General features: G+C 49.0%; 1 protein-coding gene across 2 annotated transcripts; it reads left to right on the forward strand.

Moving 5' to 3' along the window:
• Window positions 1-3,391: 3,391 nt before the first annotated feature.
• LOC126637490 (SLAIN motif-containing protein-like) lies at window positions 3,392-26,569 on the forward strand. 2 transcript variants are annotated; one of them, XM_050310818.1, is made up of 9 exons: window positions 3,392-3,522; window positions 6,159-6,823; window positions 14,636-14,769; window positions 17,143-17,283; window positions 19,420-19,560; window positions 21,743-22,060; window positions 23,221-23,358; window positions 23,450-23,768; window positions 25,508-26,569. In XM_050310818.1, exons 2-9 carry the CDS (start codon window positions 6,177-6,179, stop codon window positions 25,572-25,574), a joined length of 1,905 nt encoding a protein of 634 aa, XP_050166775.1. In that variant the 5' UTR covers window positions 3,392-3,522; window positions 6,159-6,176; the 3' UTR covers window positions 25,575-26,569. The 2 variants fall into 2 exon arrangements, with proteins under 2 accessions (XP_050166775.1, XP_050166776.1); XM_050310819.1 differs by lacking the exon at window positions 17,143-17,283.
• The last annotated feature ends 926 nt before the right edge of the window (window positions 26,570-27,495 follow it).

Raw genomic sequence — 27,495 nt, forward strand, 5'->3', positions numbered from 1 at the left:
GCCTTGGACACTTCGAGGGATCCAGGGGCAGCCACAGCTTCTCTGGGCAGCCTGTGCCAGGGCCTGCCCACCCTCCCAGGGAAGAATGGATGAAAACCACGGCCAGAAGTTCCTTGCTGGGCCCATTGCCAGCCGTGGGGAAGGACTGGTACAGTCCCTGCTCCACCAGGGTCAGGGGGTATCGATCGTTTCAAGTACCAAAGCAGAAGATAAGCTGCAGAAAGAATGTATTCCCAGAGTTCCTGGATGGTTGCAGCGTTCCTGATGGCCTTCCAAGGAGCAGGATTTGTCCATGTTCTGCAGTCTGCCCCCAGCTCTGTGTCTCCCGTAGGAATTGTCTCCCCTCAGCTCTAATAAACAGCCTCAGCTCACGTGTCCCTCCCTCCCGTGTCTGATGTCACATCTCCTGTCAGGGCCCTCGCAGCTCGTGGGCTGTGTCATTTGTGCTCCTGGGTGGCCCATCCACGAAGCCAGCCCAGGCTCTGCTGGAGGGTGAGGCAATGAGGGAGAGGAGCAGCAGGACCACGAGGCAGGACGGCCTCAAAGCTGGGGTGGGCTCAGCAAATACGGGCTGATGTTCTCCACAAATTTCAGGGGTCTGGTTGTCCTAAAAACCTGTGATTTCCTGGGGAAGGGAAATCCTAATCCACAGTGCTCTGTGTTTGAGAGCAACTGGGGGGGCTCAGCCTGGAGAAAAGGAGGCTCAGGAGGGATCTTCTGGCTCTGGAATTCCCTGACAGGAGGGGGAGCCGGGGGGATTCAGGCTCTGCTCCCAGGGAACAGGGACAGGAGGAGAGGAAATAGCCTCCAGCTGTGCCAGGACAGGTTTAGGTTGGATGTTGGGAAAATTCCTTCACAAAAAATATTGTCCAGCCCTGGCACAGCTGCCCAGGGCAGGGGTGGAGTCCCTAATCCCTGGAAGGATTCAACAGCCCTGTGGATGTGGCACTGGGGGACAGGGGTCGGTGGTGGCCTTGGCACTGCTGGGGAAGGGTTGGACTTGATGGTCTTGGAGGGCTTTTCCAGCCTTTACAACTCCATAATTTATGATCCTCAGTGGGCCCCAAGCTGAGAAATCCTCCCTGTGTCCACCAAGGGGTCTGGGCTGCTGCTCTTGGGGGTCTTCCCGGTCCCTTCCTCACACATTTCCTGGGATCAAGCTCACAACTGTGTGTAGCATCACCAAGGATTCAAGGGGCATTTTCCTCCCCTTAACAACCTGTATCACCCAAAAGGAACCTCCAGCTACCCTTAAAATGTTATGCTTCATAATTTGTTTTGGCCTGAGCTTTGGAAGAATTACAGACCTATCCCTTAGAACAAAAAAAGAAATTACTTTGATTTAAAGAAGTAAATCTTCCCATTTCCTGGTATCCCCATGTATTTGTGGAGAAGGGTCACCTGCACGCAGATTTATCCTACATGACACATTTTCTTTCACAGAATGATTTCACTCAGGATCCTGCTGCTTGTAGGGACAAACCTTGACCAGTTTCCTTCACAGGAACTCAAATATATATAATATTAATAATGTTATAATAATAACATAAGAAATGTATCATAATTAAAAATTACAAAGTAACTTCTATTAATTTATTAACGATATTATTTCTAGATGTGTTTAATTTTAAAATTTATTATTAACATTATATATTAATTTATTATCAATATATTAACAGTATTAACATACTTTATTATAATTAAATTTATTATGCTATAAAATTATAACATATAAAATATAAAATTTATATTAAGAGTATGATTAATAAGAATTGTGATTGATAATTATTTATAAATAAAATAATAGTAAAATAAATACACCTATAATAGCTATGAAATGTGCTGCCAGTGACTGAGCAGAGATGGAGGCAAACCCATCCTGGCCCCACAGCCCCTGTGTGGTGGCACAGGGCACTCAGCTTCCAGAGATCCCGTTTTCTGCACAGTTCCAAACCTTCCCAGAACCCCTGAAAATGAACAAGAGAACGACAAAATCAACTCCAGACCAGCAAAAAACCAGGACAGACCTTCCTGAGTGCCAGGGCTGGACTGGGTGTTCGGGCCAACTGGTACACAATCAAATATTCTGCTCACAGCCCTCGGCCTTGGTGGCTGCAAAACATCCAGCGCTCCTTATCAAAAGGTGCCAGAGGGCGCGTTTGGGAGGAGGATGGCAGAAGAATGACGGTGTTTTTATTGTTGCCCGATGAAACTGTGTCCTGAGGAGCTGTTACACTCCCCGGGGCTTGGGCCAAGCTTCATTTTGTGTATTGGTCTGGATCGACACGCAGGGAGAGACCCTTTCCTTCTCGCTCAGACCTTTGCCTCTCATTCACTCCTTTCCCCCCCTCGCTCCCCCCTTACCCCTTTTCCCCACACTTGTCCCTTTTCCCCTCACTCACCCCGTTTCCCCCTCACCCGCTCCATAACCCTCTAAATCCCTTTCCCCCTCACTCCCCCTTGCCCCCATATCGTCGTCCCGCACCTCCTTTCCCCCATCACTCTGCACAGTCACCTCTTTTCCCCTCTCTCACCCCCACGTCCCCCTTACTCACCCCTTCCTCCTCACTCAACCCCCTTTTCCCCCCTCACTACCTTTTCCTCCCACTCACCCCTTTCCCCTCACTCACCCCCATATCCCCGTCACTCCCATCTTTCACCCTCTCACCCTCATTCCCTCCTTCACTCCTCCCCATTTTCCCTCAGGACCATCCTCTCATTCCTCCATTGCTCCTCCGGACCAGCCCCTCACTCCCCTATTCCCCCTCATTCCCCCACTATGCCCCAGGACCATCGCCTCACTCCCCATTCCCCCCTTACTCCCCATTCTTCCAGTTCCCCGGACCATCCCCTCACTCCCCATTCCCCCCCTCTTCTGCCCAGTCTCCCCTCACTCCCCATTCTCCCAGTTCCCCATGGACCGTCCCTCACTCCCCATTCCCCCTCTCACCCCCATTCTCCCTTCAGGACCATCCCCTCATTCCCCCCTCTCACTCCCCATTGCCCCTCATTCCCCATTCTCCCCTCATTCCCCCTCACTCCCCATTCCTCCTCTTTTCCCCATTCCCCCTCGCTCCCATTCCCCCTCACTCCCCATTCCCCCTCTTTCCCCATTCTCCCCTCTTTCCCCATTCTCCTCTTTTCCCATTCTCCCCTCATTCCCCCTCATTCCCCCATTCCTCCCTCACTCCCCATTCCTCCCTCACTCCCCATTCCCCCTCTTTTCCCCATTCTCCCCTCATTCCCCCCTCTTTTCCCCATTCTCCCCTCACTCCCCATTCCCCCTCTTTTCCCCATTCTCCCCTCATTCCCCCTCACTCCCCGGGCCCACCCGGGGCCGTGCCGCGCAGGCGCAGAGCCCCCCCCGCTCCCGCGCGCACAGCCGGGCGGGGGCGGCGCCTCCCGCGGTTCGCGGGCCGGGCTGAGCCGGCGCCGGAGAAAGGCGGCCCCGGCCCCGGCACCGAGCGAGCGGGCGGGCGGCTGCCCGCCCACGGACCGCCATCCATCCCTCCGGCCAGCCAGGTACCGTCCGAGCTGTGTGTGTGTCCGTGTGTGTGTGGGGGTGCCCGCCGCGCTCGCTTCTGCCCCGCTCGGCCGCGCCCGCGCCCCCCGCGGAGGTCGCGCCCTCCCAGCGCGCTCCCCCCGCCATGGCCGTGGCAGCCCCCTCAGAGCACCCGCACAGCCCCTCCGGCCGCCCCACGCCCCACACCGAGCACGACCGCGGCCCTCACAGCCCCCTCGGATCCCCTCGCAGCCCGCACCCCCTCCGGCCATCACAGCCTCCCCCGCCCCCAGCATCCTCCCACGGCCCCGCCACCCGTCACACCCTCCCACAGCACCCCCACGCATCCCCTCAGAGCACCCTGCACACCACCACCCCCACACACACCCCCTGACTTCTCAGAGCCCCCTCTAGTCCCTTCCCCGGCCATCACAGCCCCTCAGAGGCCCCCTGCAGTCCTCCTTGTCAGCCGCCCCCGGCCATCGCAGCCCCTCAGCAGCCCCTCTGGCCATCACAGCCCCCTCCTCAGCCTCCCATGGCCATCACCCCCCCACACGCCACTACATCATCCCCCGTGGCCACTACAATGCCCCCGTGGCCATCACATCCCCCGTGGCCAGCGCGGCCCCCCGGGAGCCCCCGCAGCCCCCGGGGTGAGCGGGGACCGTTACCCGCCGTGAGACACCCGGATGTCTGCTCGGGAAACTCCGAATTATTGTCTCGGCTGCCGCCTTTTTTTGCCCCTTTTTTTTTTTAATGTGTTTCATTTCTTCTCCCCCCCCCCTTTATTTCATCACACAATGAAATTAAGTTTTGCTCGTTTATGTCTTTTCCTTCCCGTGTCCCCGCGGCTTTATTTGGGTGGCTTTTACACTTACTGAACCGCTTTTAATCTGCTCTTCCCCCGCATTTACGTTTGGGATTTTTTTTTTTTTTTTTTTGGGAGCTCCTCATCCTTGCAGGGGAAGGGATTTTTTTGGGTGACCCACCTCCTTGCTACTGTGTTTGGCTTGGACAGTGGAACTCCTAAACTCCCTGCTGGCACATCCTCAGAGTTCCCGAGCTTTGGGATATCTCTGGGAATCACACCGTGCCCGTACCCACAAGGGATCAGGTGGCTTTTTAGGAGTGAGAATCCTCGCAAGGAGGTTTTTTGGAGGCTGGCACACGAGTGGGAATGGGATTGCTTGGTAACTGCACGCTTGAATTTCCTTTTCCCAAGGCGAAATGCAGCGCTGCTTATGGGCTGCGTGTAAATTGTGTTGGCTTTCAGCTCCTCACAAGTGCTGTTCGTGTTCATTATTTATTCAAATGGAAGCTGCAAATCTTCATCTTGCACGTAGAGGACAAAAATAATTAAAAAAGAGATGCCAGGTAAAAAACCCAACAAAATAAATTGGGGTTTTTTTTGGGAAAAGTACCCAGCCACTGCTGTTACAAGTGACTTAAGGAGTGGAGAGATGCTGATTACTATAGGGGTGTCTATTTTTAACCTTCCTTGCTTTGTGTGACAGTTAATTTTTGTGGTTTCCTCTACCTGCAGCCACTTTGGCCTTAAAAATAAGGCAATTTTTCAAGCAGCAGAGAGAGGGACAGGAAGAACATCCCCAACCACAAAAAAAAATAAAATAATCAGGGTTTGATTACAGTTGTAACACCTGCATCAAATCTTTTAAACTGTGAATTGGCTGTGTTGTCTCACCCCCTCTTCTCTCAGTCTATTTGCCCTCCTGCAGAATAGAAAGGATTTCTAATTTTTAAGCCATTTTACTCGCTCTGTGGACCATTAATTAGGGGGATTTTCGGTATTAGGGGTTTGCAGTGAAGAGTCAACTTGGAAATTAATGCACCCAATGAAACTGAAAACTCACATGAACCACTAGTAGAGGGGAAAAGTCAGTGTGTGCTTATGATTCTGCGAGTGCTGTCAAACTGCTGTTAAATGCACTTCAGTTTTTTGGGGAAACAAAAACCCTTGTGCAGTTTGAAGCTGCCTGAGTGACAGTGAGCTGTACACTCTTCCTTCTATCAGCTAAGGAAAACCAGAGGGATGGCTTCATTTTATGGAACTTTAATGGAATATGTAATCTTATGGGGGGATATCTATTTTTTTTGCTGGGTTTGGCTGTGTTTGCACCTCTCTTTTCAGCTGTAACTGGAAAACGTGCCAATAAAGGCATTATTTATGCTTATTTTCCTGTGACTGCGGTTCCTGTCCTTAACTGTGGTATAAGGTGATACAAGGAATGTTTTCCAGCTTTTTTTTCTGCTTTTGCAGGATAAACCTGGTATTAAACAAAGGATGTTTTTACCATTTTCTCAGCGCTGGCGTGGCCTGACGTCAGCACCTCGTTAACGAGGCTTCCTGACTTTGCTCAACCAGTGCCTTTATTTTGCATTTTGTTGGTAAACAGATGGCAACCAAACTATTGTGGGGGATTAAATCAGCTTCCTTTTCTATGAGCTCACTTACAACCCAACAGGTGCTCACCCTAACTGTAGAAAAGCAGGGGGTTTGTGGGGTTTGCCACGTTCAAAATCGGTGATTTTGGTTAAACTCAGACACCCCTACCCTGGTGTAGTTAGTTGGTCCTTATAAAAGCCAGACCTTTCGATGTGTGATTCCAACCTCTGACACGTTTTCCGTGCCTTGCAGTGACGTGGTGCCTGTTGGATGATGGTGGTGCCCGGGAACGCCCCGGTGATCCAGCAGGACCACGCTCTGGAGCCCGACCTGGGCAGAGCCCCCCCGGAACACCCGGCCATGGGCCCCGGCACGGAACCCGCGCCCCAGGAGGTGGGCCCGGAGCTGGCGGAGGTGAGGAAGCTTCGGGAGCTGGTGAGGAGGCTGGAGCTGGAGAACCAGCACCCCAGGAGCAAGAGCAGCAGGAACGTGCTGGGGACGAGCGTGGCGGGGGACAACGCCGGCCTCAAGGGCACGGAGCTCAACAACAGCATCAACGCCATGGCCGACAAGCAGGAGCTGCAGATCATGGTGGATCTGCACAGCCAGCTGAGCAAAATGAGGCAGGAGGAAGGAGAGGACAACTGCTTCAGAAGAGCCGTGGATGCCCAGAGGGAATACAGCTGCCACAGTGCCCCCCAGGAGGAGGTGCCTCCCAAGGATGGCATCGACAGGTGCTCCTCCTGCGTGGATGCGAGGAACGGCTCGGAGCTGCTGGGGATCCATCCCACAGCCAGAATCCACGAGCAGGATCCCAGGGAAAAGTGTGCAGACCTAGAGAGCCTTTCAAACAACGCAGATCTGGACGAAGTGAAAGTGTTAGAACTTGAGAACTGCACCGAGGAGGAGGATTGCTGGTACGTGTCTCCAGGCCTGGGAGGGGAGAGGGAACTTAGTGGGAGTTCCTGTGTTTGGGTGTGAAATGATTTCTATTCGTTTTTAGCAATAAGAATTCAGGTCTCATTATGGGCTCTTCTTATTTTTATATCCAGTGTGCCAGAATGTCATTTTATAAAAAAAATCAGTTTAACTGTAGGACTTGTCTCTCCCCCTTTCTTCTGTCTGAAGCACAGAAGCTTTCTTTTCCCTCTAAGTTTAATCACAGACAGCTCATGCAGATGAACGAGCAACAAAGCTTTTAAACCTTGTACATCAAATACTGCATTTCAATAAGAATCTTGTAAATAAGAATCCCTGGACCATGTGGGATTTGTGGTACCTGAGGAGACAAACCCTTTCCCTTTCCTCAAGGCTGGTTCTTTGCAGTGAACCGTCTCTTTTGTTCAGAGACATGAACTGAAGCAGATCAATGATGTAATCCTGAACTGACCCGACTCTGTGGGACTCTCCCCTCCACCAGCAGCCTCGTTTAGAACTTGTGTTATAAACCAGCAGGGGCAAGGGAAATTTAAAGTTTCAGTCGAATCCCAGCTCCTGCAATAGCTGTGACTTGGGATTTTACCTTCATTTCCTCATTTTTTTTCTTAATTTTTCTTAATTTTGAAGACTTTGAAGCCTCAGGGCTTTGCAAATTGGGTTTCAGATTTGTGTAGCCAGATGAATCTGGCAGTGAGGACAGCCCTGCTGAATACAACCCAAACCTTCATTAGCTGTTCATTGAAGATAAAGTTTGTGTTAATGGAGTGGGGCTCAGTGAGGTAATGCCATCAGCTCAAGCCTAAATTCAAGGTTATGTTTAAAACAGGATTATTTTTTTCCTCTGCAAGCTTATTTTTAAAACCCAAGTACTGGTTCTGACTTGATCCCTGAAACTCTTCAGCATTCCTAAACAGCATTTTGAGCAGATTCCTTATAAATAAATAAGGGGACTACATTTAACAAGTTGAATTTGGAAGGCAGGCTTTATTATTTCCATGTTAACGAGAGCAGCCAGTTTTATATTCCTGTTTATACAGGACAGGCAGGGAATTGTCTGCAGTGCCATCAGGAGAGATCCCGTGCTCAGGAGCTCAGGTCTTTAACCTAAACTAAGAAGATCCTTCTTTCCCAGGTACCTTTCCCTCTAGACCTTGCAGGATCCCTGTGGGTTTGTTTCCTGTGTTTTCCTGGAATGGGGTAACATGTGGAAAAGAGGTGCCTTGAGGAGCTGGATAATGGGATGGTACAAAGCACTTGTGCTGTTTCCATAAATTACCTTTGATTATTCTGCATCTCTCCCATCTGTTCCCTTTTCCTCTCCTCAAACAAACCTGGGGGAACAAGAAGCTCTTTTCAATGATGGCCTCTTGTTCTAGAGCTTGTTCTGAAAGTGGGGAAGGAAGAATCGGTATTTGTGTGCCTGTGCCTATTGCCAGGTATCCCAAATTCTCACCACAAACACATCTCCCCTCCAGCCCATCCAGGTATTGATGCATTCCCTTTGCAATAACCAAAAAAACAGGCTGGAGGAGAAGGAGGGGATTTTGTTCCTCCAAAAAAATAAAAAGGAAAACAAACCAAAAAATAAACCAACAAACCCCCCTTAATCTGTGGATTTAGGATCAGCTGTAATAAGGTGGCTTTGCTGATTGGGGGAATTTTGTCCTGCCTGGGTGGAAGTTGAGCAGTCAAAGGGAATAGCTGACTTTGTTGTTGTATTTGCAATCCTTTTTTAAATATGATGCACAAGGGAAAAAAAAAACCTGTAGCTAATATTGATACATATCCTGTGCACTCAGATACTTTCTGATTTTTGAAAATGGCTTTGTTTTTTCCTATCACTGAATTGATAAATTGTAACAAGCCCAGTCCTTTTGCTGGCGAGTTCTTTTATATCATCTTTAGAGGGGATGTTTTACACCTTAAAGAATACTAAGAATTCATTTTATATTGTTGTAAAGTCTGGGAGTGTTTAAAACAGGGGTCGAGGAGTGGGAAACTTTCAAAAAGAGACATTTGACATCTTCCATCTTCCCCATTCTAGTTTTAAAAACAGGTTGTGTTTTTAAACAGGTTGGTTGTGTTTTCACCCTGTGACTTCTTAGTAGGTTGGAAAACCTCTAGTGTGGATTTTTGCCACTTGGTCTGGATAAGGAACAGCAAAAGCCCTTTCCCTGGGAGGTGGGTGGAGGGCTTCTCTGGGGGTGCAGGAGGAGTCTCAGTTCCTGCTCTGGTTTGAAATTATTTGGTGTATTTGGCTGGGATTTGTGTAAGGCTTTGTTTTTAACACCTCATGGCAGCGCCTGGGCTGGTGTGAAACTCGAAGCAGTGCCCCCCACCCACAGCTGTAACTCTGCCCTCTCTTTGCTTCCTCAGGTCCCTTTCTCAAATAGCTGCTCAAAATTGTAAATATCCTGGAGACCTAATCGAGTGGATCTGGGCTTTCCATGCTGGGGAGGTCGCTGTGGGCTGCTCCCTTCAGGCTCCCGAGGTGTTTTGGGAAGGCTGTTACCCAAACAGGAGGGGACAAACCAGACGTGCTCTTGTTTGTGTCGCTCAGTGTTTGCCGTTCCTGGGTGCTCCCTGCAGTAGGAATTGGGTTGTGATTTTCTGTGTGTGTTTGGTTTGCTGTTTTTCACGCCCTGATTGGTGCTCAGCTGTTTGTTGTGCATTCCCCTGCTTTGAGGGGGTTTAGTTGTTTGGTGTTTTGCCAGTTCAGAGAATCACGGAATCTCCTGAGTTTGCAGGGACCCCCAGGATCATCCTGGCCCTGCACAGACACCCCAACAATCCCCCCTGTCCCTCAGAGGATCATCCAAACCCTCCTGGAGCTCTGGCAGCCTTGGGGCTGTGCCCACTGCCCTGGGGAGCCTGTTCAGTGCCAACCACCCTCTGGGGGAAGAACCTTTCCCTGAGATCCACCCTGAGCCTGCCTGACACAGCTCCAGCCATTCCCTGGGGGCTGTCCCTGCTCACAGAGCAGAGGTTGGAGCTGCCCCTTCCCTGCCCCTCCTGAGGAAGCTGCAGCTCCCCAAGAGCTCTGCCCTCGGTCTCTGCTCCAGCTAAACTGACCAAGGGATGTCACTTTTCCTGCTGAGACCTGGGAGAGAGATCAAGAAATAGCAAAACTGAAAACCTTAAATTTTTTCTATACTCTTCATCCTTTTTACCGGATTTTTGCCTCCATCCCCTCTGATGGGATGAGAAGTCTGTGCCTCGCCTTGAACAACTCCAGGTTTTCTCCTTGTTGGAAGGAACCAAGCCTGTGTTTGTGTCTGCCCTGTGTTGCTCCTGCTATTGCTTAACAACTCGATCCCAGTGGTGGAACTGCCAGTGGTTTAACATGAGCCTTCAGATAAGCTCTTATGTATATTCTGCTTTTTTAAAAGAAACCACCACAACGTTCCCACAAACCCCTTTACCTTTCCTTTAAATTCCAGAGCTCCTTTCAGAGGAACATGTAAAATCTTCAGGGTGTCTATGTGAGTGCACAGGTGTGCTCAGCCTGGTTTTTTTTTGGGGGGTGAGGAGGAGAAGGAATCTCTGTCCCTCAGTTGAACCCCCTGTGTTGCTGCTGCTGCATCCGTGCCTTGCACAGTTCTACATTCCCAAAAACCTTCCACTGACAGGTTGTGCTGCCCTTTAGCTCAGTGGTTTGTTGTCTCCTGCTTGAATCCATGTTCAGATGAAGTGCCCTTGAGTTGGTGTTTGTAGGGAGGAGGAGCTTGGTTTGCTCCAGGAATTACTACTTAGGATTTTCCTGGGTGTTCCCTGGATTTTCCTGGTGTTTTCAGCCTTACCCCATGTCCAGTGACTTTCTATATTCGTGTTTGTAAGGCTTTTAATTCATAGTACTGGAATTCAACTTGCTGTTGGCTGATAGGGAAAGAAATTCTGGGAAAGCTCCACCAAATGAGGATGTGGTTGTGCACAAAATCCAGAAATTATACCAAAACATCACCTTGTGCCCCTGAGTTGGGGGAGAACTTGAATTCCCTGGATTTGTACCTTCCCTGTTTCCTGTTTCCCTGTGATTTCTCCTTGTGACAGGACTCTGCTGGAAAAGTCGGACGTGACTTAAAAGCAGCAATTTTTGCAAGGTCTTCTTTTCTCAGCCTGGTCACTTTATTCCAACCTTCCCGAGGTGTTTTTGGCATTAAATAATGTCCAGGTGCTTCATCCCAACCTTTTCCTGGCTGTGGTGTGAGGAGCACGTTTCCTGCCTGTGCCGGCTGAGTGAGGTGACACACGGAGAGTGTCACATCTGCCTCGCTGGGACACCCCCTGAGCTCCTTCCAAACCCTCTGGGCAGCTTTGGGGGAGCATTCCCAGACCCACCTTCCTTGCAGAGTCACCTGGAAGGGAAAACCTCCCTGCTCCTGTGGCATTGAGGGCAAAGCACAACTTGAATTCCTGGTGAATTCCTTCTGATGGCAGAGGCTGAGGGAAGTGCTGGAGGCCTTGGCTGCCTGGCCATCTTCCACTGCTGTAAAATGAGGGGTGGGCAGGGGAGTTGCTCAGTTGTGGTGCCAAAGAGGTGGAGAAAAGGCTCTGGATGTGCTGCAGGGTTGCTGCAGATGCTGCTCAGCATCAACACTCAGCTCTGGACTTGACCCCCGAGGTGCCTTTTGATCCTTGTGGGGACTCTTGGCCAGGTCAGGGGATTAAAGTGACTCAATCCTTGGAGCTGCTGTGACTTCCTGACTAGATCTGGGTGAGTTTGTGCAGCAGGATTAGTCCCCACATAGACATGAGAAAGTGTCTTTGCAGTATCATTTTTTTCCCCCCTTTCCAACTTGTCTTTCTTGGGAATAAAGGCTCAGAGCTCAGACTGTTTTTGTGTGGATTGTTCTCCACAGGATCTGTCTCACTTTTCCCTCTTGTTTTTCCATCCCTTCAGGCCCTGGACAGTGTTGTTTGCCTGGGCCTTGTCTGTGTTGGTGTTTCTGTTCAGCAGGAGTGTTTAGATTTGAGATGAGAACAGCAAAGCACGGTAATAAATCTGAAAATGAACTCTCTGATATGGAAAGGAAAATAAATGTGTTACCTGTTTGAAACCCGTGCTTTGTAGAGGAACTCAGCTGCCTTTTGGTGCTTGGTGGAGGTGTATCTTCTAAACCTAAATTGTTGTAAACACGTTAGCTGCCTCAGGTCTCTCTCATTGGCACTGTGTGGAACTCAGAGGTTTGAAAATCAGGGGAGTGTTTGCCATTTTTGGAGCTGCTGGTGCCAAGTGCTGTGGAAGATGCACAACAAACCAAGCTCAGAAGTGAGCTTCACTTTATGCTCAGTTTAATTTGCCAACGTCCTGGTTCTGGGGCTTTCTGCTGCCTGAGTTCTCTTTTTTTTAGCATTTACAGACTATTCTGTGTGTTGAGGGTCTGAAATTCTCAGCCCATCCTGACTTGTGCAGTCTTTGAACTGCTCTGATGTGTTATTTGGTTGTGAAGGTGCTTTTTTCCCCAGTGCATTTTATGAGGCTGAGACAGTTGTAATATTTCCTACATTTCTTTCTTTAGAGCAGCAATTTCAAAATCCAGTGACAGCAGCCGGGAAATCCTCCTGTGGTGTTGATTCCAAAAGAAAAATAGTATTTCTAGAAGATGCTTTGCTTTCAGTACTTTATGGCAGAATAAAGTGCAGATTGTCCCACAAATTATTTTTGAGTGCCTGCAATCTTAATGGAGTGGAAAAAAATCTCACCTTGTGCTTGTGGAACAGCACAACTTTTACCAGAGATGTTTGTTGTAAAATACCTCGTGTGGGGAAAATAAAACACAAACATTAGTCAGCAGAAAAGAAAAATATTTTATCTAAAGGTTTCCTCTCAGCAGCTGAAGAAAATCTCACTGCTGTTTCATAATTTATGCAGTAAAACCCCAGCACCTCAAACTGGGAATATGTGGCCCAAGTGTTGACTTCCTGCATTTTGTAACTCTCTAAATAACTGATTTTTATTTGCAATTTGACAGAAGGGAATGGGAATTCAAAGCCTTTTCAGCAGAACATACTGAGTCCTTGGAATGAACTGCAAAGTTAACCTGGCAAATCGAACAGCCTGGGAAGCCAAACCCGCCAGAAATCAAATTCTGTGTCTTTTTAAACAAAGAATCCATCTCCAAAGCCACCTGGAAAAGGAAAACAGTGAGCCTGATGCTGTGAAATCAAACCAGAATTTTATTTTAGTTTAGTTTTATTTCATCAGATCCCTCTCAGTGCTCCGAAAAATTGCGTTACCTGATTGACTTCGGGGAAATTGCGAGTGAAAACAATTGTTGTCAAATCTCTTGTCAGCTGAAAAACGAGGGTCCTCTGGCAGCCAGGGAAAAGGTTCTGGCAATCCCACAAAGTGTTCCTTCCTCAGCTGGGATATTCCTGGGAACAGCCCCGCTCCGAGCCAGGGAAGGAGAGCAAGGACTGCTGAAGTAGAGCAGGATTTTCTGCCTTGACCCAAAACCTGGGAAGAACAGCGTGACCTGCCCTAAGGAGGCTCTTGGCCTCTTTTTTTCTTGGTCGATGATTTTCCTGCTCCTTTTGTGGTCTGAACTGTAAAATAAATCCAGAGGGAAGGAGCAGCACTTTGTTTGCTTCCTGTGTTTTATTGGATCTGAGTGGTTGTGATGCTCATTTATCCGTGAAGGAATACTGGGAAGGGGGATGTGTGTGTGGTGTCTTTCCTAAAAGGTACCTTTGGAGATTCAGGAATATTTGTGCTCAGGTTTATTTTGGGAATAGCAAAGCAGCTCTTGGATTATTTTTTTTTTATTTGGTTGTGGTTTTGTGTAAAGCTCAGCATGGAAAAGCTTCTGTACGAGACAGGAGGGAAGAGGCTGAATCTGCTCCCTGAAAAAGATGGAGCTGGGTGTGAAGTCATGAGAGGAGTGTCAGGAGGCAATAAATAGGGAATAATGACCTTTCACAAGTGACAAACAGTGCCCTCTGCACCAGGGTGTTCTCCAAGTGATGTGCAAGAATTAAAGCCTTTTTATTATTAATAATTAATTAATTTAAAATGTTATTTATTTTATTTAATATTTGTTATATTACATTAAGACACCTTTTTATTTACACAGGACTGATTTTGTTTCCCCCCTTTATGACTTTTGAATAGCAAAAAGGTTAAAATACAGGGAGCTGCTGTTTGTTTGGTTGGGGTTTTTTTTTTGCCTTTAAAAATACAAATGTGTTGTTTTATAGCAAAGGCTCTTCCAGCCTTTGACCTTTCTCCAGAGGAATTTTGGACTTTGGAAAGACAACAAGGATGCTGCTTTACACTCAATCCCTTGTAAATAATCCAGAGCTCTAAACTGGTTAAATCTTAGTGAGAAAAAAAGGGAGATAACACACAATCACACTTCCCAACGGCCTGAAAATTCCTAAATCTTCCATGGCAGTGGCTCATCCCTGAAATCTGTGAATGGGCTTTTTCCTGTTGGGTGTCTGGGAGGAGACAGCTGGTGCCTGCAGTGCCAGCTGGAACATCCAGAGGGATTTGACCAAAAAAATCCAACAATTAGACTCCTGGAAGCTGGAGTTAAAGCACCTCCCAGCCTTGCTGCCCTTGGCAGGAGGTGGATTTTTGGAAGGGGGAAGTGGAGGGGTGACAGTGACTCTGTTAATTTTTCTGCCAACCCTTGAATTGTCCTCTTGTGGTAGGAAATTGTCTCTTAATCGTAACACACAATTTAAACTCGAATCCTTTTCATCTGCACAAGTGCTGGTTACTGCCAGGTGTATCCTAGTAACTGCTACTTGGAATTAAACAGCTTTTTTTTTTTTTTAATTTAAAGGCTCTATGTGTCCCCAAGGAAATCTGCAGAGGAGAAAACCTCCTCCCCCCTCAAATGGTGCCGGCAGGTGCTGGATAATCCCAGTCCCGAGATCGAGGCAGCCTGCAGGACCCTCATCAACAGGCTGGACCAAGGTAGGGGCTCTCACTCCACTTTCTTTTTAATGTGTTCAGAATCCAAGCAGCAAAAAAAAAGATCTCGGGGTTTTCAGGCTCTGGAATGGTTCAGTTTTTCAGGATTTAAAAGTTTCTGAATGGGAAAAATGTGTCGAGGAAAAATAGGAGAAGGGGGGGGGGGCAGAGAATGCCAGGAAATTGGGATTGCAGCTTTGTTCCTTATGAGGAGTCCTAGTGTTGTTGGGTGTTTCTAATGGTTGACCCCCCTTTCCCTCCTTTCTTTCCCTCCTCTCTTTCCCTCCTTTCTTTCCCTCCTCTCTTTCCCTCCTCTCTTTCCCTCCTCTCTTTCCCTCCTCTCTTTCCCTCCTCTCTTTCCCTCCTCTCTTTCCCTCCTCTCTTTCCCTCCTCTCTTTCTCCTCTCTTTCCCCTCTCTTTCCTCCTCTCTTTCCCTCCTCTCTTTCCCTCCTCTCTTTCCCTCCTCTCTTTCCCTCCTCTCTTTCCTCCTCTCTTTCCCTCCTCTCTTTCCTCCTCTCTTTCCCTCCTCTCTTTCCCTCCTCTCTTTCCCTCCTCTCTTTCCTCCTCTCTTTCTCTCCTCTTTCCTCCTCTCTTTCCCTCCTCTCTTTCCCTCTCTCTTTCCCTCCTCTCTTTCCCTCCTCTCTTTCCCTCCTCTCTTTCCCTCCTCTCTTTCCCTCCTCTCTTTCCCTCCTCTCTTTCCCTCCTCTCTTTCCCTCCTCTCTTTCCCTCCTCTCTTTCTTTCTCTCTCTCTTTCCCTCCTCTCTTTCCCTCCTTCTCTTTCCCTCCTCTCTTTCCCTCCTCTCTTTCCCTCCCTCTCTTTCCCTCCTCTCTTTCCCTCCTCTCTTTCCCTCCTCTCTTTCCCTCCTCTCTTTCCCTCCTCTCTTTCCCTCACCAACTCTTAAGGTGTAAAATAGTTGTCAGCTGCTCCAAGCTCACAAAAACGAAATATTCAACTTGAAGAAATTGTGTCAGTTGGAAAGCAAGTTTGTCTTCCAGTTTTCTCATCCCCTAAAAGCACTTCCTGGTGGCTTTGGCTGTGTCACTAAATCCTGAGGGGAAATCCTGCCTCCATGTGCCTGGAATGAAAACATGGAGCTGTTTAGAACCGATGCAGGGTTTTCTTCAGGACAAAAATGAGTTTATTCTCTTCCTCCCTCTACATCAGTGGGATGCAGCAGCTGGACATCCTACCTTTGTCCTTCCAAACATGTGGAAAAGAGGCTGAAATCCTGAGAGCCAAGGACACTGAGGGCTTGGAAGGGTTTGTTTGGAAGTTCAGGGCTCTTCTTAAGTGCTGGAAACACAACTGCCAGTTTGTTGTCCGAGGGTTTGATGTTGGGTTTGTCTCCATGTGAATTTTCCCTTGAACCACTAATTTGACCTCAGGGATGTCGAGTCTGAGGTCGCTGATTTGGGGGTTTGGGTTGGGTTTTTTTCCTGTTAACAGTGTCTGGCACTGTCTGTGCTCAGGCTTCTCTGGAGTTTAACCTCGACATTCCTGAATAGACTTTGAGGACAAACTTCATTTGCTTTTATAAACCATCTGCACTGAAAAATTTGAATAAAAACCCATTGAACCACCCCTCTGCTTTCTGCCTGAAACGTTCCAGGCTTCACTTGTGCTTTATCCCTCCTTTTAACTAAAATGCTCTGACCTATGTGGGAGAAATCAAAAAGAAAATATATTTCTATGGTGAATCTTCAGTATTTTCTTAGCTGATATGCTCAGAACGGGGAGAATTGAGTTCTGTGGGCAGTTCAGCTCCTTGAATATATCCAGCTCACAGTCTCCACTTATATAATAATACACAGATACATCCACAGCATTTTCCTCAGTGGTGGAGCTGCTCTTTCCAGCTCCACTAAGGAGAGATGGACTAACTTTTCGCTCCCTGGCTTATTTTGGTTGTGTCATGACCACTTGAGTGTGTGTGCTGAAAATAAATTTAACTCAGATAGTTGGTTTTCCATATTAATTTGCTCTCCTTTAACCCAAAGGCATAGTTTTTGTACTTCAGTGCTGCCTTGACTCCATCGTTACAACTTTGGAATAATGAAGTTCCAGGAGTTCTTTAAAGTGCAGGTGGGGAGTAGGAGTGGGAAATACTGATGGAAACAGTCATCTGGGAAGCCCAGCACTGGAATTTTCTGAAATATGTGGCTCTTTTAAAGCCAAGTTTGTCAGGAATTATTCTTGGAATTCTTCAGAAGGGACGAAACAGGTGACATCACGTCACCCCCACTTCTTATTTGAAGTCCCCCTGTGACGTCATTTAATCTTGTTTGCTCCCCTCTAGATCTTGTTTCTTTATCTTGCTCTGTGTTTCATAAACAACTGGCTAACCTTTTATGGCTTTTTTGTATTTTTCCTTCTAGCCAGTAGATGGAAAAACCTGTATTGCAGCCCCCTGGCATCTCCCAACTTGAATTCAGAGCCAGGCTCCTGTAGCAATGCACTAAACTCTCCCGGGCACCTCAAATCGACTAACAAAGCACTACTAACCTGTGGCAGCTCAGGTATGGCATGGCATAGAGCATGGGCTGTTTAAAATGCAAGGAGGAGTTAGGGAAAAGTTGTCCTTTTGCACCTCCACCCGTGGGGGTGTGGGGGTGGTTTCTCCTTTTGGTTTGCTCACTCAGCCCTAGGGGGTGTCCCTTCTGTGGGAGAAAAGCTCCTTGCATTTTAAATGCCTTGGAGTTGTTTCTCCTTTGGGATTTTAGAACTTTTTCTGTGTTTTTTTAAGTTGGACTAATCATAAGGGACTTAAAGAGAATACTGCTTTTGAATGATGTTCTGGTCTGTAGGTGTTTCCCTTTTATAAAGTTACTCAGGTTCAGTTTTCGGGTGGGAGACTTTGGGGCAGTTTCTTTTGGAAATCTGGATTTAATGCAGGTCACAGACACTTGTGCTGTAAGGTAAAAGTCTCCAGGGTAAAGCCTTCAGCTGGCTGAGTGGGCAGCTAAAAAACAAAATACCAAAAGCTTTCCTTCAGCCTTAAATGTGCTTGGAGGAAGATTTCCTACCTTGGAGGCAGCTCAGGGGTGGGTTTGGAGGTGTGAGAACGAAGCTCCTCCAGAGTGGGGGCCACAGACCCTCTTCCAGGAGCTTTATTTATTATCCTTGGTGCAGTTCCTGCTGTTTCCTGGCACAACTGCTTTGCCTCTCGGCTTTGTTTATCAAAGGAGCCTTCCCTGTTTGTTTGTTTGTTTGTGTGGAAATTGCTAAATCCTGCATGTTTGAAAACAGAACGCCTGTTTAACAATGGAACTTGATGTGAAAGAAACCTTCTTTTTTTTTTTTTTACCTTCTTAAAAAGCAAAAAAGGGTTGCCTGGGGATGTTTTCGCAGGTGCAGCTTTGCTTTGGAGGTGAGCTGTCAATTGGAAAGAGCTAAACACGTGGAGTTGAGTTGGGAACTTTGCCTTTTATAAAGCTGATATTAAAAAGTACACCTGTTGGTGGTAATTCCAGCAGGAAACTCCTACTTGTTCCTTGTGCCACATCCTAAAGGATGGCTTTATTTCAGCTTCTTCCCCTGTCTTTTCCTGACCCCAGGAAGAAAGGAATGGGATGATGCCTTTCAAACAAGGAATTTGAGGTTAATTGAGCTCACCATACACTGAGAGCCTGATTTTATTCCTGGTTTGTCTCTACTTGTTGATTTTATTTAAGTGATTATTTCAGTCCCTGCTTGAGCAGGATTTACTTCTTAAGCTGAAAGAAAAGAACCCTTAGGCTCTTGCTTTAGCTGATCTTGGGCAGATTGTGTTTTAACTTTGCTTCTTGTGGGTCTGAAGCTATGAAGTACTAATTGCAACTTTGTCTTGGACTTAATTAAGTTAATTAATGATGTCCTCTCCTCTAAAATAGCTCTGTAAGTTATGGGGTCTGTACTCACAGCCCTCCCACAGTAACCCAGAGCTCAGATCTTGTTCTCTCCCCGTTTCAGCAGCAAAGAGCAGAACTCTTTTTTTGCCAAGGAAAAGACTGACTTGCTTGACTTAAAAATACCAAGAGGTAAAAATTAGCACTTTGGGATGATTGTGATGTTATTTTTATTATCATCATGATCCTTCAAACAGAAGAACTTCCCTGGTGGAAAGATCCTCCCGGTTTGGTTTTCATGAGCAAGCCCTGTCCTTCCCTGTAAGAGAGACTTTGGCTTGTGATGGGAGGGGAAAAAAATGGGTAAACCTCAGGAAATGGGAGGATGGGATTTAGGGTAAGCTCTGCTTTGCAAAAGCAGAGGGCAGAGCTGATGATTGAGGTTCTGTCCTCTGACCCTTTTATTCCTTGGCTCCTTTTGCTGCTCTGACCGCTCAGCGACACCCCGGTCAGCACCTTGGGTACCTTTGCTGCTTGATTTCTCCTCAAGATAAGCACCAGTATTACTGATATTTGAAATATATCCCTAAGCTCAAAATCCCCACTGGGGATCTCTTTACCACCCTCTGGGCAGAATTCCACAGTTTTTTTCCCTCACTCCTGAAAACTGCAGGTTGATAATGGTTGTGTCCTGAAGTGATTCCTAACTTCCACATTCTTTCTCACAGCCATCCCCCAACTCCCCAGGTGCACTGGTTGATTCCTGGGCTGGATGCTGTGCTGTCTGGAGGGTGTGTGACTGTCTGTGTGCCCTCTGTCCCCCCCCAGGTTACCTGAGCATGCACTCGGCGCTGAGCTCCCAGTCGTCGGTGGACAGCGAGCTGAGCACCTCGGACGACTCCATCTCCATGGGGTACAAACTGCAGGACCTCACGGATGTCCAGGTCATGGCACGCCTTCAGGAAGAGAGTAGGTGGCACCCACCTCCTTTGTGTTACAGCTGGGCAACTCCAGAGGGATGCCAAGTGTTCTCCTCTTCCCCTTTTCCCCAACGGAACAATGACGCTGGTGATTTGCAGGGGCTTCCTGGGAAAGTCTCCACACCCAAACTGCCAACATGGCACTTGTACAACATCCTCCTGTGCTGTGACTGCTCTGGGGAGCTGCCCCAGGTGGGAAATGACCCAGCTGGGAGGAAATAACCCAGCAAACCATTCTGCATGTCAAGATTAGGGTTCCTGAGCAGCCTGAAATCAGAAGCTCTGCAGGGCTCAGCTTTACAAGCTGTTCATTTCACTCAATATACAGGTGGTTTTTCACTGCTGTGATGAGTAAAACCAGGAGTTCAGGGCTGCTAAAACTGAAAGAGCTGAATTTACAATTGCACTTTTGCTCTGGTAAAGTGCTCAGAGGCAGCTCTGCAAATTTAACTTGTTTGTGTCCCAGACCTGGGGGGGAATTCAGGGCCCCGAAATCATTAAATCCCTGGGGAAGTTTCTGTTGACTTCTGGAAGTTGGCTGGGGTCCTAATTGAAGAGCAAGGTGGAAAAAGGGCTTGGAGCTGTGTTTCTGTGCAAGTGAATGATTAATTTGATTTACAGGAAATAGAGACTGAAGTTCTCTGTCTTTCTTTAGGAAAACATTTACTTTTAGTACTGTGCCTTTATAAATTAAAAAAAAAAATTACTGTGACCTAGGAATTGGGATATGAGACCAAAAAGAGCAGTAAGACAGAAGATCTTGTCATCGCTGTTTTGCAGCTGAGGAAAAGTTGTATTCAGGTGAATAAAGCAAATAACAGCCTTCTCCTTTCTAGACTTGACCATTCTTTTATGCTTTGCAATCACTTCAAAAAAAGCACCAAGGAAATCCTGGCACATTCCAGAGTTTCCACAGAAATAGATGGGAGCTTTTCGTATTTTCATTGTGAAGGGAGAAGAGTGGGGAGCAGCTGCTTTTTGTTAAAGTTGCCTGTGTTTTGTCAGGCAGGGAGACTTGGAGAAAGGCGTAAATTGTAAATAACCCAGCTGGCAGTGCAAAACAGGCCTTCAGACCTTTGTTTCCACCTGTTGAAATGCTGCTGGGTGTGTAATTAATTGAACTAGAACACTCACCCTGTGAATTAGACCTCCCATTCCTGGATAACCCAAGGGAGCTTGGTGGCAATATGTGGTGCACAATCTCAGTTATTTGTGTCTGGGAATAAGTTGAGGTCCACTGAATGTGAGCTCTTGGCTGGAATTAAAGAGGATGGATGTGGGTGACAGCGATCCAGTTTAAGGATTCCATGAGCCCTGAGTGTCTCCATAAGGCCAGTTGTTCACTTGACCCTCCATCCAGGGTGAATTTAATCACTAGCACAGAATATTCTGAGTGGGAAGGGACCCACAGGGATCATCCAGTCCAACCCTCAGCTCTGCACAGAACCATCCCCAAGAGTCCCACCCTGTGCCCCAGAGGATCATCCAAACCCTCCTGGAGCTCTGGCAGCCTTGGGGCTGTGCCCACTGCCCTGGGGAGCCTGTTCAGTGCCAACCACCCTCTGGGGGAAGAGCCTTTCCCTGAGATCCACCCTGAGCCTGCCCTGACACAGCTCCAGCCATTCCCTGGGGGCTGTCCCTGGTCCCGCAGAGCAGAGCTCAGTCCTCTGCCCCTCCCCACAAAGTTGGAACTGCAGTGAGCTCTTCCCTCAGTCTTCTCCAGGCTTCCAGTGTCCTTTTCCTCAGCAAGTGCTGGATGCTCCAATCCCAGTCTTAGTCCAGGAAATGTGCACTGATAGCAATGTTCTCCCTGCCGTGGATGTGACCTTGAAATAGTGCAGTTCAATAAAATGTTGTGGTGCTGAACGACATCTGCTTTATTCCAGCAGCGAGCCCCACTTGGAGTGAGTTTTGTGCCAGGAAAGAGGCTTTTCCTGACAGACCAAGTGCCCTCAGGCTCCTCATGTGGCTTCCCCTCCAGGCCCTTCCCCACCTTCACAGAATCAACGGGGCTGGAAAAGCCCTCTGAGATCATCAAGTCCAACCTTTGACCCAACCCCACCTTGACCTTCGGGCTCTCCATCAGAGCTTCGTATCTCTGTGTCACAGCTGGGTAAGGAAGGTCTCCCTGAACGTGTGGTGAGCGTGTCCCTGTGTCCCCGTGTCCCCAGGCCTGCGGCAGGACTGCGCCTCCAGCTCCGCCTCCGTGTCCCGGCGCAGCTCCAGCGCATCCCTGCACTCGCTGCGCCGCGGCACCTACAGCGACCAGGAGTTCGACACCTACAGCCTGGAGGACGAGGACGACTACGACTGCTCCCTGTCCTTCCGCAGCGCCCACCGATACTCCCCGTCCCCGCTGAGCTCCCCCCGCTGCCAGTCCCCCTCGTCCAGCGTGGATTACGGGAGGGGCTCCGCCCCCCGGCTCCGCGCCCCGCGCAGGGCGGGCAACGGCACCGTGCAGGACCGGCTCAAGTACGCCAACAGCGAAGGTGAGCTTGTCACACCAGCCCTGGAGCTCCTGGGGACACACAGAGCCCCACACAGCCGGGGCAGAGCTGCTCGGGGGGAAGGGACACCAACAGCCAAGGGGAGCTTGTCACACCAGCCCCTGGAGCTCGTGGGGACACACAGAACCCCACACAGCCAGGGCAGAGCTGCTCGGGGGGAAGGGACCCCAAGAGCAAAGGTGAGCCCTGGAGGTTATGAATCTTCTGGGTTGGAAGGGAACCCAGAGGCTCATTGAGTCCAGCTCTTAAGTGAAGGGCCTATATAGGGATCAACCCCACAACCTTGGCCTTGTTAGCACCACGTTCTAACCGGCTGAGCTAATGTCAGAGTGACACACGTGTCCCCACACTGCTCAGCAGGAGGGACGTGGGGATGCTGGCTGGCAGCTGGCTGGGTGTGAGCCAGCGTGTGCCCAGGTGGGCAAAGCCAGTGGCATCTTGGCCTCTATCAAAAATAAATGTGAGTGGCAACAGGACCAGGGCAGGATTGTCCCCCTGTGCTGGGCGCTGGTGAGGCCACACCTTGAGTCCTGTGTTCAGTGGGACCCCTCACTACAAAAAGGACATTAAGATTTGTCCTGGAGTTTGCCCAGAGAAGGGAATGGAGCTGGGGAAAGGTCTGGAGCACAGGTCTGTTGAGGAGCAGCTGAGGGAGCTGAGGGGGCTCAGCCTGGAGAGGAAGAGGCTCAGGGGGGACCTTCTCACCCTCTACAACTCCCTGACAGGAGAGGAGAGCCCGGGGGTGTTGGGCTCTTGTACCATGTCCCAACTGAAAGGACAAGAGGAAACGGCCTCAGGTTGTGCCAGGGGAGGTTCAGATTAGGTATTAGAAACAATTATTTCACTGTCAGAGTGGTCAGGCCTTGGAATGAGTTGCCCAGGGAGGCAGTGGAGTCACCATCTCTGGGAGTGTTCAGGCGGTGTCTGGATATGGCACTTGGGGACGTGGTTTAGGGGTCATGGTGGGACTGGATGATCTTGAAGGTCTCTTCCAACCTCGATGATTTCAAAACTTACGACCTGGAAGCTGAGAACCAGATGCAGACTCCTCTATTTTTAAGTGCATGTTTCAAGAGCCAGCCTAAACCATGGTGACCTCCATGGGCAGCAGCAGCAGCAGACAGGCTGTGCTTTGCTTGCAGAGGAGCTGAGGCACAGCATGCCCAACCTGGCCAGGAGCAGCCTGCGCGCTCTCGACTCCGTGAGGAGCAGTCGGAGCCTGGAGTCCGACCTGCAGGTGCCCAGCAGCCGAATTCCCAGGACTCAGCAGCGGTCAGCAGGTCAGTGCCTCATCTCCCACATCCACCTTCATCCCCTTTTCTCTCTTGAAGCATCCTGAAGTGTTTTCCCTGCTGTGTTCCCCGGGGGCAGGTCTGACTCCCAGCAAGCTCAGGTATTCCTCGGGTGCCGGGCAGTCCCCGCTGACGGTGCGACCGCCCGTCAAGGCCGGCTCGGGCACCAACTCCCTGCTGGCCCCCAGGCAGGCGGTGAAACCCTGCAGCTACACGGCCCCTGGCTCTGCAGTCAGGAAACCACAGGCCCCTTCGCTTCACACGGGCTCTCCCAGCACCAGTTGCACTTCCAGAACCACCACCATGGTCACCGGCGCCAAAAATTCCGCCCTGAAGGCGCGAACGGCCGTCGGAGGGATCGCGGTGCCCAAGGGGAAGGCGACGGCCCCGGCCAGGAGGTGAGTGGGAGCACCAAACCTTGTGGATTCCAGTGCCTGCCTTTAGTTCACAGGTTAGGAAAACTTCTTTATAAATCATGGAAGTGAGTTGGGTTGGGTTGGGTTGGCAGGGACCTTAAAGATCAGCTGGAAGTAGCCAAGACCAAACCTTCTGAAAAGAAAAACTCCTCGGGAGGTACCAGGTGGGCCTGGTGTGGAAAGGCTCCAAATTAGGAAGGAAGGGAGGAAAAGGCTGCATCCCTCAGCCCCCCAGAAAACACCAGGGATCCAAAGAGCCCCTCAGCAGGGCCAGGAGGGATTGGCAGCTCTCAGGGAGTCAAGAACCACAGAATCCCAGACTGCTTTGGGTTGGAAGGGACCTTGAAATCCATCTGGCTCATGGCAGGGACACCTTCCACTACCCCAGGTTGCTTCAAGCCTCGTCCAACCTTGCCTTGGACATTTCCAGGGATCCGGGGGCAGCCACAGCTTCTCTGGGCAACCTGTGCCAGGGCCTGCCCACCCTCCCAGCCAAGAATTCCTTCCTTAAGTCATTTTCATCGCCAGTTCTAAAGGGGGATGTGGGTTTGGAGCTGGATCTGAGCTACTGAATACCTTTAGATGGAATCATAAAATCACAGAATTGTGAGGGAAGGACTCAACTTGGAGGATTCTTGGCCAGTGAATCAAGAGGCAAAGGGTGCCAGTCCCTTAAATACCTCTGACATTCAATTTTGTGTGAACTGCCAGGCTGGGACTCATCACTTGGTGAGAGATGCCCCCTTTTTACCACATAATCTGTGAGCAAACCTGTCAATATTAAATCCATTTAAAAAAAAAAAAGCTTTTTTTAAATAAAGCTGGCTGCCAGGAAAATGAAGAAGCTCCAACTGATTTGTGTTAGAAATGAGAATGAACATTATTTGGTGCATAACCTGTGTTTTTGTGAAGGGGAAAAACTCTTCCAAAGGACTTGTTAATGAAATCTTCCCAGCTGACCTACTTTTGGTGCCTCTGAAACTTTGCCTCTGGTAAAATACGTGTGGTGGGTTTTTTTTCTTCCTTAGTCTTTAGCCAGGTCTGTAGGTTGGCATTGTCCAAAGCTTAATCAGGTTTTAGAAGGGTTGGAAAAGTGGGACAAATGAACAAGGCTTGATTTGAACATGACTTATACAACAGGGTGAAAGCAGAGCACGTAGAGTGGTGGCCAAAACCTTACAATTTTTGTTCTTGTTGCTGTTTTTTTGCAGCTATTTATGCTACAATCGTACAGCAGAATTTCATGATTGAGGGAAATTAAGTAGATTCAGACTTATTATTATGTTCTGGCTGATATCAGACTAATAATCAAACCAGGGTTGATTGTTTTATGTCCCATTGCAGCCTTAAATTGAAATGTGTCTACCTTCTTTACAACCATATTAAAAAGGGAGTTTTTAATCTCATCACTTGTAGCAGCACTCTGCAAACCTGATTATTTTTCACTTGTTCAGCTTTATTTGCAGGGAAAAAATATTTCTCTTGGTCTCAGTGATGGGATAAAGCCCCAGGAAAAGGTGTTGGTAGCTTGGCAGGGCAGGATCGATGGCAGGATCCCTGAAGTGCCTGGAATTGGTGCTGTTGGTGCCCAGGATGTGCCAGCAGCAGTTCCCCCCACCCAGGAGGGGCAGGGAGATGTTGATGGTGGTAAATCCTCAAAGCTGTGGCCATCACAGGTCGCTGGGGCTTTGCTTGAGCTGGTTTCTTTAATCCCAAACCAGGTTCCTTCAGTCGGCACAGACCCCCCAGGCCCCCGAGGACGACTCCTGGAAGGATGGGTGCTACTGACCCCCCAAAACACCTCCGTGGAGCAGAGCCCCAGCTGGCTGGGCATCACCTCCCTGGGCAAGGAGCCTCCAGCCCCCTCTCCCTGCAGACTCCTGTACATAACTCCTCACATTCCTGGGAAGCGTCCCCACCTCCTGCTCCGCCAAGAGCCCGACCTCGCCGCGGTGGGACCGGCAACGCCTTCCACCCACCACGAGTCTTCCCCAGGAAGACTGAAAATGGCCTTATTTCATCTACCCCCCTGCCTGCAGCCCTGGGGAAGGTCTGTCACCCCCACCCTGGGCTGTGACCCTGCTCCTGAGGGTGCTGGGAAGGCTGGGGGGGTCCTCTCTGTGCCAGGAAGCAGCTCTGAGCCGGTGCTGTGGGGAGACTAGAAATAGTGACCTAGGTGTTAGAATTAAGACTTTTTAAATCCAACCTGACGTGCTCTAATATTTGTCTGAAACTCAACTGTTTTGGGGTTTATTTTTTGTTTGTTTTTGTTTTTGTTTTTTTACTTCTGTATAGAATGTATTTCTGCTACTTTTTATTGTTTGGTCTAGAGCTGCAGCAGGTTTTTATAACTGTAGAACACTTCAAACTGTTGTGTGCAGGTGTCAGCACAGGCCACGAGTGAAGGAGCAGTACACAATATTTGTGTGGGGTGTGAACAGGCAGGGACAGGGGGATTTGAGTTCCAAACTGCTGCTTTCCACCTCAGCTGAGAGGAGGTGACCACCAGGTAAGAGCAAAAACTTTTTTTAAAAAGAAATAACCCTCCCTGACAGCTTTGGCTTGAAGTGTTTGATCTCTCAGCTGGCTTCCCAACTGCCCTGACTTTTGTAGAAGTTTTTTACTGTCTCTTAAGGATTCTATTCCGGTGTCCTTCTCCTCAGCAAGTGCTGGATGCTCCAAACACAGTCTTAGTCCAGGAAATATGCACTGATAGCAATGTTCTCCCTGCCATCAATGTGACCTTGAAATAGTGTAGTTTAATAAAATGTTATGGTGCTGAACGAGATCTGCTTTATTCCAGCAGCGAGCCCCACTTGGAGTGAGTTTTGTGCCAGGAAAGAGGCTTTTCCTGACAGGCTGGACTCTCTCAGAGCTCTGCCTGGGTAAACAGAGCTCCACTGAACTCAGGGTGCAAGGAGGGAGATTTTCCCTTGAATTCCTTGGAGTTCAGAAGGACAGAGCTCAGCATGTTCCCTGCACTTCCTTTTTTGGGGCTCTTCCTTCATGGAAGACATTCTTCTCTAAGCCTTCCAGCTGGTGGAACCTGCTCCCATTGATCTTCCCAAAGGTAAAAGAGCAGCAACATTTCTCTTTGATTTCTGTCCTGATTGAGGGTTGTCCTGTTGTCTTTACTGTATTCCAAAAGGTGGGAGCACACTGGCATTTTCCAGGCACTGCCTGAGGTGAGAGCTGCTATTTTTTATGGATCTTTAATACCAGATAAATGAACACCAGATAAATGTTACTGATGGAAGGTGATATTCTAGTTAAAAGCCTGTCAGGCAGGTAGGATGGTGTCTCTGAAGCCCTGCAGCCTGCATGGCTGTGGAGATCCAGACCTGGATACAAACTTCCAGGCTGACCAGAGAAGCAGAAAGGTGCTGAGCTTGGATTCTGCTTGGATTCATGGGAATTTTAAATGCAAATCTGATGTGACAAACACCTGGAAGCGGCTTCAGGAGGGGAACACTGAGCACCAACCCTGGACCCATCCCACCCAGGAGCTGTTAATTCAGGTTTTCTCATTCCACTTTTCCAAGCTGTTCTCAACCCCTAGTGCTCTCCCTTCAGCCTCCAATATCCTCCAGCATTAACATGCAGCCAAGATAACAATCAGCAACTCAAACCAGTTTCTGCAGGTTCCAGAGGAAATCCCAACTCCCTCATCCCCCTGCACAAAGCTCCTTCCAAACCCTAACCCGGCATT

Source organism: Myiozetetes cayanensis, unplaced genomic scaffold (genome assembly GCF_022539395.1).
Source record: "Myiozetetes cayanensis isolate MyiCay16 unplaced genomic scaffold, myiCay2020 scf15, whole genome shotgun sequence".
NCBI classification, from domain to species: Eukaryota; Metazoa; Chordata; class Aves; order Passeriformes; family Tyrannidae; genus Myiozetetes; species Myiozetetes cayanensis.